This window comes from Adiantum capillus-veneris, chromosome 18, assembly GCF_014529385.1.
Source record: "Adiantum capillus-veneris isolate H3 chromosome 18, ASM1452938v2, whole genome shotgun sequence".
Classification (NCBI taxonomy): domain Eukaryota; kingdom Viridiplantae; phylum Streptophyta; class Polypodiopsida; order Polypodiales; family Pteridaceae; genus Adiantum; species Adiantum capillus-veneris.
Genome location: NC_140948.1, coordinates 26,868,644 through 26,880,760, shown reverse-complemented (window position 1 = coordinate 26,880,760; position 12,117 = coordinate 26,868,644). Strand labels below are relative to the sequence as shown.

The following is a 12,117-nucleotide window of genomic DNA, read 5'->3' as shown; positions in this document are numbered from 1 at the left end:
CTAGACTAGGACGAGAGACTAGTAGGTTGAGCTGGTCAATGGACCACAGCAGTCGAGACTAGCTACCAACACAGGCGAGAGCTTAAGCCAGCTAGCTGCTTGACCTGTAGGCGCAACGGAGTGAGAAAACAGTTGAGGTCCCACCGGGCGTGCCAAAAATGAGCGCACCTGTAGCGGAGATAATGTGTCGTGCTCTCTACAGTGGGTGCTCCTCAGTGCAATGTGCGTGAAACCTCACTCTAACAGCATGAAAACACTATAGACAATGAACAACAAAGCAAACACAACAGCATGGGACTCAACTAACTCAAATGAACAAGTACAAACTTTGGCATGGCAGCACACTCAGCTCCAAGCCAGAACTCATGGGTACAATGGGGGTGTTGAGGCTCAAATGTGCAGGGATGGTGCAGAGTGCTGTGCATGAACTCAAGGTCGCTAGACTCAGGACACTCGACCATACAAAGTAGATCATGATGATAATGACTCCAAACAGCTACAGATATATACAACCATAGAGAGCCACCAATGAGACACAAAATATCCAATCCAGCTAAGTCTATCTCCAAACTGTGGTGGTGGTGATTTGGCCCCGTGTCGGCTAGACTACCACCCCTATCCCTGCCACGTGTCACTACTCAGGCGAAAGTCTGTCCAGTGTGAACTCCAGCCCAACTGTAACTAACTGTCTGTCCCGTGCCCACGACACTGTAGCCGTGCTACAATCAGATTCTGGATGCACTAATCAGTTTGGAGGCCTCACAATGTCCACATGTTTCACCAGGTGATGTTGGGGAAGCGATTTCTCTCCAACAATCGCTTCAGTTTTCCTCTGATACAAAGGAGCCGTTCTTACACCTGGAGTTTCCGAGGTACTCTACCTTTACCAGGGTCTTGATTGCTTCACCATGAAGCGCAATAGATGTAAAATTCTGATGGGTTTTCCTTGTTTCAAGGGTTTTTACAATACAACGTGACTAAAAGAAAGCGTATGAGCGTGTGAGCATTTTTTTTTTTGGTTGGGGTAGGGGTTTTTAGGGTTTCTTGCCGAACACGCATATTATCTTAGGATTTCTTTAGGTGCTTCAGAATAGTAAAATTATCAAGCTGAGCTTTATCGCTTCATGGCTAACTATTTTAAGGGATTTGTACGTGATGAAAATCAATTTACAAGTGTACCAAGTGTTTCCTTCTCAAAAGAGAAGTGGAAACAAATGCAGAAAAAAATTTGATTAAGTGGAAACAAATGCAGAAAAAAATTTGATTTACTTGATGCAAATCTGGCAAAGATAGACCAGCAATATTTTACCCTCAGGTGCATTGTGATATTCTCATGTGTATGTGTATGAAGCCTAATGGCACTCATGGAGTTTGTATTAATCTGGACTATGAAGGAGGTACTTTGGCTTCTCAGGTTTTGCATGTAGTAAACTTCCTTTTAATTTCGAGGTTGTGCCTTGTAGCGGAGGTTGTTGATGACAACTTCAGAGTATTGCATAAGAAGACAGAGTAATGATTTGTGCAACATATGAAGAGATTGAGTTCTACAAATTGAGGACTCCTGATCTTGCTCATTTTCTACTTCCTTTGGGGCAAGGGGGGCTTGTATTGAAGACACTGTTGTAACTGGAAATCTGTATGATAGCTCATCTACGATCAGCAGCGGACTTAACAGAGCATGAATGTAAATGGGCCTCTCTCATGCAATAACCTTGCAAACCACTCAAGCTAGAGACAATATCAGCACTTCCACTTTCCACTTTCCAAGTGCCGAGATCACCACATGGGTGAGAGGTATTGGCCTGAACTCAAGATCACCACATGGGCAAACAGTATTGGCCTGAAGTAGGTGCTCCTTGCGGTACTTCAAACAGGGCACAACTATGCCATGAAACTTGTGAGTGGGTCTGGTTGCACTTCCCATTTTGTACGAGCTCTTAGAGATTCTCTGGGTTGTGAACGGATACAAGTGACCCTCTTGGGTTTAATTTATAGGCACATAAAACAGGACTTGCCCTCAAAAATCTGACACCCCTAGAAAGCACCTCTATATGAGTGTGTAGGTGATTTTGTCCTTCCAAAAGCAAATCTGCACTGCCCCATTTTTATCTAGTGATCAATGCCTTTTTGGCCAAATGATTGCGCTTGCTCTGTCTTTTGTCAGTTGAGGAGCCTTTGGTATGCGGTTTTAGCTATTAGCCATCGCCAACTCCGTTAATGCTTTTTCCCTTCTGCAGCCATTGATTCACAGCCACGCGGCCATTACAACACCAATAGAGTCATGTCAGCACCAGGTAGCTCCCACAAAAGCTGTCCGCCTACCGTGCTGTCTGCAATCTACCCAAACTGCCAGTCTTGGATCAACATCGGTGCACAGGATAGGCGGAACCTTCTTGCCACCCTTGGTTATCTCAAAAGGTGCCGTCCTAGTGTATTTGTGATCTATGTTGTTGTAGGCAAAATCCACCAATGGGAAATACTTTTCCTACTCAGACTTTCTGTCATAGACATATCACGTCAACACCATTGAATTGGTAATCTCTGACTTCCCATTGTTCTGCGGATGAAATGACAAAAAGAACTTGGGTGTTGTATGCAAATTCTCACAGAGTACCCTCCAAAACAAAGTATTCATCCTGGGTATCTGTTTGACACAATAGACTTTGGAATCCCGTGATATCTAAAGATCTGTGCAATGAACAATCTGGCCATGTGATCAGCTTTGATCTTCTTCTCTGTGTGACTCATGATACTCTGGCCTCGGCACTAAAAGGCCCAAAAGCTCAAAGCAAGTTCAAAAATTGCCGGTTAATTTTACGAAGTGCTTAAAAGCACGAACATCATTTGATATCTTTGACTAAGGATTGAAAGCATGCTTTGAAGGACAGAGCAGCATAGGCATATTTGCTGCTATGTTACCCACGAGAGCTGAGGGCGTGAAAACTGGTCGGTGGCAGGGAGGGCGCACGCAAACAGGTTTGCGCTTGGGACAAGGCGGGAAGCCCGCAAATAGCTTCATTCTGGCAAGATTGCACCCAAGATAATTCCACCCACTATCAAACACTGACAAGGTTAATGGAGGTATCGGTCTATTTAGTCTATCCTGTGCATAGTATTTAGGTCAATACCATGCTTGATGGGTTGAGGGAATGTGTAAGTTGTCTTGTAAGTGGCTACCATGAGTCTATAATTTTAACTTTGCCTCATAGGTGATTCTAGGCTTTTCCAGGATTCATGCAGGAAATGTGTAACCTTAATGCCATTTCTTAAGCTATTCGCAAAATGCAAAGCTGAGCATTGATGAAGTTTGGTAGAATAATCCTTGTACCCTTTGCCACAGGTTAGGATTGCAGCAAAAAGTGGTGTTACACGCAATATAACCAAACCGGGAGATTATGCTGGCTTCCCAGCGGTACACATCGGTTTTTTGCAATGTTTTTTTTTTACAACTTTATTGTTTCGCTTTACACTAGCTTTTGGTGTGTAAACTAAAGGTACCTGCAGCTGAGTGGCGCAGAAGCATGGCTCGTTTTTGTAAACTTGGTCAAGGCACACGAGCTCACCTGGGTATGGTAGATTGAATAAGAAGACAAAACTGGAATAACCTTTCTATCAGTCAGGTGTGGTAGATTGGTTGTCCCAGTTCCTTCTTGAATAACAGGTCTTGAGATCGAGACTTGTCGGGGATAGATCTTGAAGGTCTTGAATAACAGGTCTTGAGCGGGTAGATCTTGAAGGTTTCTTGCGATTGTTTCCTACGATGTAAAAATTCATCTTCTTCTCTCCATATTTTGGAAACTAATCGAAATTCTGATCTCATTTGCTCTCATTTCGCCAGTGGAAACCTACATTTTCAGCAACCCATTAGGCTTGGCATCAGCCTAAACCCTCTCATGTTGCTTTTTCTTCATGTTTTTGGTTGGTGGCCGACATAACAACATTTTAAGGATCCTTAATTGCTGGATGTCCGTACAAAAAGAGGACTGTGAGAGTAACTGCATGTGCAACTCATCAAATATATATTGAGGTCATGTGCATAGCAAGGATGTAGCAAGGGCTTGATTTTGAGTTATGCTAGAGCTGTAATGAAAACGGTCAACATTAAATTTCAGGACAAAGTAATGAGTAGGAGGTATGCTGATAGTGTTGAGATTTTCGTTTATGTGATATCTACTTTATGAGCACATGGAAGTTCGATCGATACTTGACCTAAAAACAAAGCTCCTTGCAGTCTTGCAGAAGGAAGTAATCGCAAGGATTTAATTTTCAATCTTTTCCTGTGATGGTGGGTCATGTAATGATGGACTCTTTGCCTTGATTATTGTTCCTATTGCTAACCTTAGTCTTAACTTTGTAAAGAATGAAGATGCTATAATGGTTGTGTACTTGCCGAGCATGCTTAAGGACATATAGCATGCCAAAACTGAACAACAATTGGTCAAGAGAGTAGCAAAATCTGATGAACATATTAATGCATCAGCAGGTATCTCCACCCCAAGGATCAAGGCAAAGTTCTCTAAGCCATCAAGTGTCATCTTGATTTCAGATTGGGTTTGACATTGGTTCATTTTTTAGCCATTCAAGTTGAGTGTCAAAAGGTTTTAGTAGTTTTAGCTAAACCTATAACATGTTTTTATCAAAGAGCTCCTCCAACATGGGGGGAATATATGCTATCAAAAGCTCATCTTGTTTCTTTAACAAAGACCAAGATGCCTTTTTTGGTTGAGCACAATATCCCACCAAAAGGATGTATCATAGATAAACATTTTAACACTTACCGTAGAAGTCACCTTGAGATTGTCTTGGCAATTGACTATATATTTGTAGTCTACATATAGATTTAAATGGAGGTGTTTGAGAGGATAATTTTAATTTTGATGAATAGACAAGGCTTTCAAAAGCATAGGTTTTTAGTCTTGGTCAATCTCATTTAGTTTCAAGATCATTCGTGACTTGCCAAGGTAAAGAGCCCTTCTAATGTTTCAAAAATCAAGACTTTGTGCTTGAATTTTGATAAGCACACCCAATTTTGAGGTGACAACATGCAACTTAAATTATCAAATTTTGTTACTACCAATGCTCTCCATACAAAAAATGTTGCCACTGAATGAATCCGTTTAAACCACACTATGTTTCTCAAGCCATTCTTTTTATGGACTCTTAACAAATGGAATCCACCATCTTCAAGAACCTTTGTTTACATATGCTAGCCATATGATATCAGCTATATTCTAGTTAGGGATGTAGTCAATCTTAAACATTGAAACTATATTCTCAATTGAAAGGTCTTTCTAACATATGCTTCATGTTTTCAATTATCTCACTCTCAAGGTAAGGCATTACATGAATAAGGTGTATAAATAGTGTTTAGAGCCAAAAATCAAAACTATGTACTTCATTTGAAAATGTGAGTGTACTTTAAGATGCACTATAAAATCAAAGACTTACCTTTGAGGAGCATGCTTTCCTTGTTCTCATTGAGGCATAAAGACACCTCAGCCTGATATTTCCAAATGAAGGGACAATATCTCATACATGCTTAAGAAAAACGTTAAAACATATCATGGGTTCGATGCACTTTGATTCTTGCCTCCTAATACATACTCTCTCTTCTCTTGGAATCAATTCATAAGAGACAAATGGTCACATATCAATGTAACACACCTTAGTTAGACCATCACCCTTTGTAACCAACACCACATTGTTAAATTTTTTTTCCCAGACTAAAATTTGAAAAAAGTAATGCTTAAGATTACGCAACCTTGCCTTGTTAAAATAATCACCACCCATGGAGCATCTTTCTCAAGCCACCTCTTGCAGGAAATGTGCTCTATGTATACCATTGGTTAAACGCTCCCATCTTTCTTACTTTTCCAATTTTAATTGGTGGTTATTAAGATTATTTAAGCTTGAAAGATAAGATTCAAACATTGTTTAGTTTACATGCAATAAACATCTTATGTACGTGAAATAAATAGCAGCTTTGGGCCCTTGCTCCATGTCTTTTAATTTTCAAATACACCCCTCCCCTTTTCAAATACTTATGGGGTCTTTATCTAGTTAAGCATGATTGGTTTATTTTTATTTTCAATACACCCCTCCCCTTTTTAAAAACTTATGGAGTCTTCATCTAGTAAAGCATGTAGTAACTTGATGAAATCCAATCAAAATCTAGCATGAAAAAGATTTTATGATTCCATTACATATGTTTTGCCTTGGACATACAAAGGTTTTTGTGTGACTATTGAGAGTGCATCCAGTTCATGGCTTTAACTAGAGTAGGCAAAGGTGGTTGGTTATTGTGATCCTTAAGCTTAGCTCAAACTTACTCGAAGTCTCGTGCTCCCATTTCAAACTCTTCTATTAATGTTGTGTCATATAAGGTGAGGATAAATTGAAAAGATGGTGACAGATGTTAAATTGCCTGAATATTTGGATTTTACTTCTTTCGACGAGTACATGTTGATTACATTATTGAAATCGTTACAAGTGGAATGACTTCACTTGATTTGCCTTCTTACCCAAAAAATAGTCAATAAAATTTATATTTCAGCAAAAGACAAGTATAAACTATGATCCCATTGTCTCCAAGACGCATATGTATAGATGCAATTTGTGGATTTGATTCAAGCTCACACTTTCTTCTTCAACTTGTCTGTCTCCATCCTTGAATAACTCATCTAGGAGCTTATGCATCTTTCTTCTGTTTTTCCAGTCTAAATAAATACATTTAAGGTAAATATGGTCAATTAGCACTTCTTAGTGGAAAAGCTACGAATACAAAACAAGTAGCAAAACCACCATTAATTACTATGTAGAAATAAACAAAATGGAGTAAAGCTCTTTTCTAGATGTAGAGAGAGGCTTTGGATGGATGCGATACAAACTCACTTATCAAGGGTTAGCACCTCAGACACATCAAATCTTACCTTACCTTGAAGAATAAGAGTTAGCATGGTCATATTGGCATCATGAAATACGTCATCATTACCATGGCTTAGGAGAGGATGTCCATAAGATGGCTTTAAAAACAACCTCCCCTTAAGCTCAAGGTTATATGGCATTGTAGTGATACGTCAACAAGGATTCTCTTGGAGATAGAATGGTGGATCTCTTTCATTACATCAAATATTGTTCTCTTGAATACATACTTGAATGTTGAAATACAAGGATAAAGTATTGAAATTGCCATCATAGACTAGAAATTTTTTATTAAATTTATCCACAATCAATTAAAATCATGTATGAAATGTAAGACATTATCGTCCGCATATTTGACCTCTTCTTTACCAATATTCATTTAAAACCATACTTAACTATTCCATGCTTGCCTTGTTGTATTTGTTTTGCTGCTTAAGCTTCACCTAGGAGATTGTTGGCATCCCACTTTGACCAAGTGGAGAATAACATGTTTTAACATTATAAAAACCAAAACTTGATTGAAAAGAAATCCATGATATGTTATTTTTACAAGAGCAACAAGTGCATTATTTCTTGATCTTGTAGTTGCATAGGCTCCATTGGACAGTCCTCCCCTCATAGTTAAATCCTTTGTGAGTCTCTTCTCTTCCTATTAGAATGAATTAATCACCTCATTGAGGCTTGGTATGGATTCATTTTCTTCAAAGCTATCACAATTTGATTAAAATCCTTGAGAAAACCTTTTTTAAAATTTGCAAATTTTTCCTATACATGAAGAAGGGATGGAATGCAGACTACTTGGATACATACAAACTTAGCCACCTTCATAGCTAGGCCAAGGAGTGTTTAGATTTGGCTCCAAAGATTTCCCCAAGGTTACTCAAGCATTGATAGTTTTAGTTGCTTCATGTGCATAATGGAAGAAATTATCATGCAAAGAAGTGAGGATAATTCCTATAGAATTCTCATCTTTTCCTTAAAATTGTGCAAGTGCATCCTATTTTGCATAGTCCCACCCTCTCCAGTTGGATCTACAACTCTCCATAGATTCTCTTTTATTTGGTAGCCAGTAACCTTAACATACCATGTAGGAAACCCTTTTCCATTGAGTTGTCTAGTTTGTTGGTGCTCATAATTGTATCATAGTCCTTGAGAACACCTTTATATAAGGAGAATTGGAAATTTTTCCTATACATGAAGAAGAGATAAGACGTAGACTAGTTGGATACATACAATTCTAAGCTAATTTAGCCGCCTTCATAGCTAGGCCAAAGAATGTTTACATTTGGTTCCAAAGATCTCTCCAAGGTTACCCAAGCATTAATAGTTTTAGTGGCTTCATCTACATAATGGGTGAAATTATTATGCAAAGATATGAGGATGATTCCTATGGCATTCTCATCTTTTCCTTAAAATTATGTAAGTGCGTCTCTATTTTGCATAGTCTCACCCTCTCTAATTGGATTAACAACTCTCCACAGATTCTCTTTTATTCGGTAGCTAGTAACCTTAACCTACCATGTAGGAAACCCTATGCCATTGAGTTGTCTAGCTTGTTGGTGCTCATAATCGTAGGTGAAAAAAGTCTTGCAACTTATGAATTGAAGAAGTTTCTAATATCTTTTACATCAAAATTATCACAAGGTCATCACCGTAGACCAAATTGAATACATACATCTATGCATTTGCAATACAAATCCTCTTGCCACCACTTGCATATGGCTTCCCTTGAACAAGAGGAGTGCTTAATCACTAAGTAATGATAATGTAGCAAAACGTGATAATAAGGACAAAATGAGACTAATTGTAGATGTAGATATTTTCCTTTGGGATAAATGAAGGAAAAGATGGATAATGTTTGTAGGCACTTTAATTAGAGCATTTGAGCTAAATGCTTGAATAAGATAAAGCAAGATAATTCAGTTACTCATTTTTGCAAAACAATTGTGATAGAATAGGAAAATAAAGATGAAGTGGATGTCTCAACTCAAAGCTCCATTTTCCACAAGCTTTTGAGAAAATGAATTTTTTTAACAATTTTCCTTCACCTTAAATAAATTCAACTCTTATGGTACACAAGGGGAATGGCTCCAATGTATAGTTACCATCAAAAATCAAGCATTGGGAAAATTGAAATTGTGGGGAAGTAATTGCAACAATGGTAGGTGTAAACCCCTCATTTTAGAGTCATCACAAAATTTTGGTTGATGGCATGACAATTTGGGGTTTATAAGGCAATGTGAGTCCTCCAAGACAGGGGTATCCTTAAAAATAGGAAGGTAAAATCAAAAGAAAATCAACTTTTTGACTCAACATTAAGCTAAAATAGTGTCATCTAACATTTGTGGTCTTGAGAGTTCCTTATTGATGGCATGACAATTTGGGGTTTATAAGGCAATGTGAGTCCTCCAAGTCAGAGGTATCCTTAAAAATAGGAAGGTAAAGTTTAAAAAAAATCAAATTTTTGACTCAACGTGAAGCTAAAATACTCTCGTCTAACATTTGTGGTATTGAGAGGTTCCTTGTTGATGGTCCTCGCTCATCAATCACATGCTGAACGTCAAAATACTCTCGTCTAACATTTGTGGTATTGAGAGGTTCCTTGTTGATGGTCCTCGCTCATCAATCACATGCTGAACGTCTTATTTCTATTCATAAATATTTCTGCAATGATTTGCTTGGCTTTTACCAAGGCTTATGCTCACTAAATCTCACTTTTCTTCTCATATACACTTGCCTCCTAGTAGGTGTTAAGCGGTAGAGAAGCAGAGAGCTTGAGCTCTTGCAAGCGCACACACACGCACACACACACGCGCACACACGCACACACACACACACACAAATGGAGGCAAAACCTTCTACTTCTTATTCTTTACTAACTCAAGATAAGAAGTCAAAATAGCATAAAAGGGAAAGTACAACATAAGGGGAAACTAATACAACGGTCTAGTGTGAACCTCTAGTGAGTGAGATGGATGGATAAGTGTGCCATCATTTTGATATGTAGACCACGTTGGTGTAGTTTAGCTTTAGTGTTACTGGCAATGTCTATCCACCAAGGTGCATTGGTGATGATGATTGTCAGTGATAGTCATCCACAAGTAGTACATATTGATCTTCACACCTCAAAACTCCCCCTCAAGCTCAACACCTTCTCTCGAAATTACCGCAGATTCTTGTTTTTGGGAATGGACTTCGTCCTATGATCTTGAACTTCTTTGTGAACCTCTGCTTAGGAGCACGGTGTTTTACACCCATATGATGTACCTCTTGTCTACTAGCCAGTCTAGGTGGTAGAAACCATGTGATAGTATGGAAAAAGGGTACCCTAGGGGTACATAGACCCATGGGGAGTATTTCTAGGTCATGTGCATACACCTAGAGATACTCCTAAAGTGCCTCCAAAGGTCACCCATGAATCTTTCACGTTGCTTGGGTTGATTTGGGCCTATATGTGAAGCTCTATATAAAGAGCCCTCTTGTAGTCATTTTTATGTAACCAAATAGTCATTTTGTGTTAACACTCTACTTTAATTATTTTGTGCAATTAGCATTGTCATTAGTATGTAATTAGCATGAATGTGTTTCTCTCTTATCCTCCCTGATCCCAACATGTGCTATCAGAGCCTATGGTTCAAACCTAGGCCTATTAATCTCTCTACTTTATCATCATTAATAGCCTTGATTGATTGCATTAGCATATTAGATCATTAATAAATTCTTCTCCTAATCACCACTTGGGATATGAGCATGCTCCACTACCCATGGTGATTAGGCGAGAGATAGAGTTGATTTCTTGGGCATTGCTTTCACGATTTTTGCATTAACTAGATTGCATGGTTTTGCATCTATTCTTGACATAACATTTTCTTTGCATTGGTTAATTTTACAAAAATATCCTCAGCTTCAGCTTTCCACAGCCTCCTTAATCATTCATTACATTTGGGCAGGATTAGGTCCCCTAATTTCCCTCTTGTTTATAGGTGTGTGTAGAGTTTTTGTGTGTGTATTCACTCTATGGAGACAAGCTTAAAGAAAAATATTTTTTGTATATTCTACAAGAAAAGATGAAGAGTGTCGTGGCTAGATCATCTAATAAAAGGCATTGAGGACTCCCAAGTTTTGGGGTCAATGCTCAATGGCCTAATTTTGGTTTGAGGAAGTCGGTCTGGACGTCAATCCCTCCAAAATCCAACTTGTAGCTCAAGAGGGGTCCAGTGACTAGTATTCCAACGTGTCGCGGCCTTTCTCGCTCCGCGGGCAGACGCCACTCATCTGCCTCAACTCAAGAAACATTACATTTTTTGGGTTCTCCCTAGCCAGAGATTCCTTTCCACTCGGCTAGCTCCACATGCTCTTGACTTGAACTTTGAATCATTGAATAGTTAAACTCTTGGATTAACAAAACTCATATGGCCAATCTCCTTTAAAGATGGGGTTTGTTATCAAATATATCAAAGCCTAATGATCAACATGCCTCGCAATTTTTGCTTGCCGAGACATTCAAAGCCCAAGACTCCGTCCTTAGAGGGCCCCTTGTCCCATGGGGTAGCACTAGTTAGGGGCTCCCTTCGACCTCATCCTTCCAAGGGGAGGTTCCCACACTGCCAAGCATCCAAGAGCCCCTCTTTCCATGGGATTGTTGTATCAAGACACTCAAGCCTCCAACTTTGGGGTGCCTCCCCACCATCCAAGGATTCAAAAGCTTCAAAAGAATTCAAGAAGATTTCACACCAAGCATATCATGCAGATGATGGATCATGTCGAGACCGAGCACTATGAGTGGAGATTCAGAGTTCATTGACAACTTGAAGGATCATAAGAAAGATGAAGATAATGGAGACTATTGACATGAAGATAAGGAGAGTGAAGACATCAACAACCATAAAGACATCCATGAAGATGACATGAAGATCAACCACAAAAATGACTATGAAGATGACAATAGAAGCACTTGTTCAAGGGGAGGATACAAAAAACAAAGATTGTGTAGTAGAGGTAGAATAATCGGATGAAGATTAAGGATCTGTTGCTATTGTAATGGATGTTCTATAAAGACACAAAACCCCATGAATGAATGAATGAATGATGAGTTGTTTATGGTGTAGGCATGATGTATTAATGAATGAATGATTTTGTACCATAGTCCTTAGCCCAAGGAGAGGGATGTTGGGAGTGGGGTTCTTCCTATGATCT

General features: G+C 39.0%; 1 protein-coding gene across 5 annotated transcripts in view; it reads left to right on the top strand.

The window, feature by feature from the left end:
- The window catches only part of LOC147435386 (putative UDP-3-O-acylglucosamine N-acyltransferase 2, mitochondrial), a 144,779-nt gene extending 140,509 nt beyond the window's left edge, over nt 1-4,270 (top strand). For all 5 annotated transcript variants that reach the window (XM_086488457.1, XM_086488459.1, XM_086488455.1 and 2 more), the window contains 2 exons: nt 3,341-3,412; nt 3,495-4,270. In XM_086488457.1, coding sequence (XP_086344583.1) covers nt 3,341-3,412; nt 3,495-3,581 — 159 coding nt within the window. In that variant the 3' untranslated portion in view covers nt 3,582-4,270. The remainder of the gene's footprint in view (nt 1-3,340; nt 3,413-3,494) is intronic.
- The last annotated feature ends 7,847 nt before the right edge of the window (nt 4,271-12,117 follow it).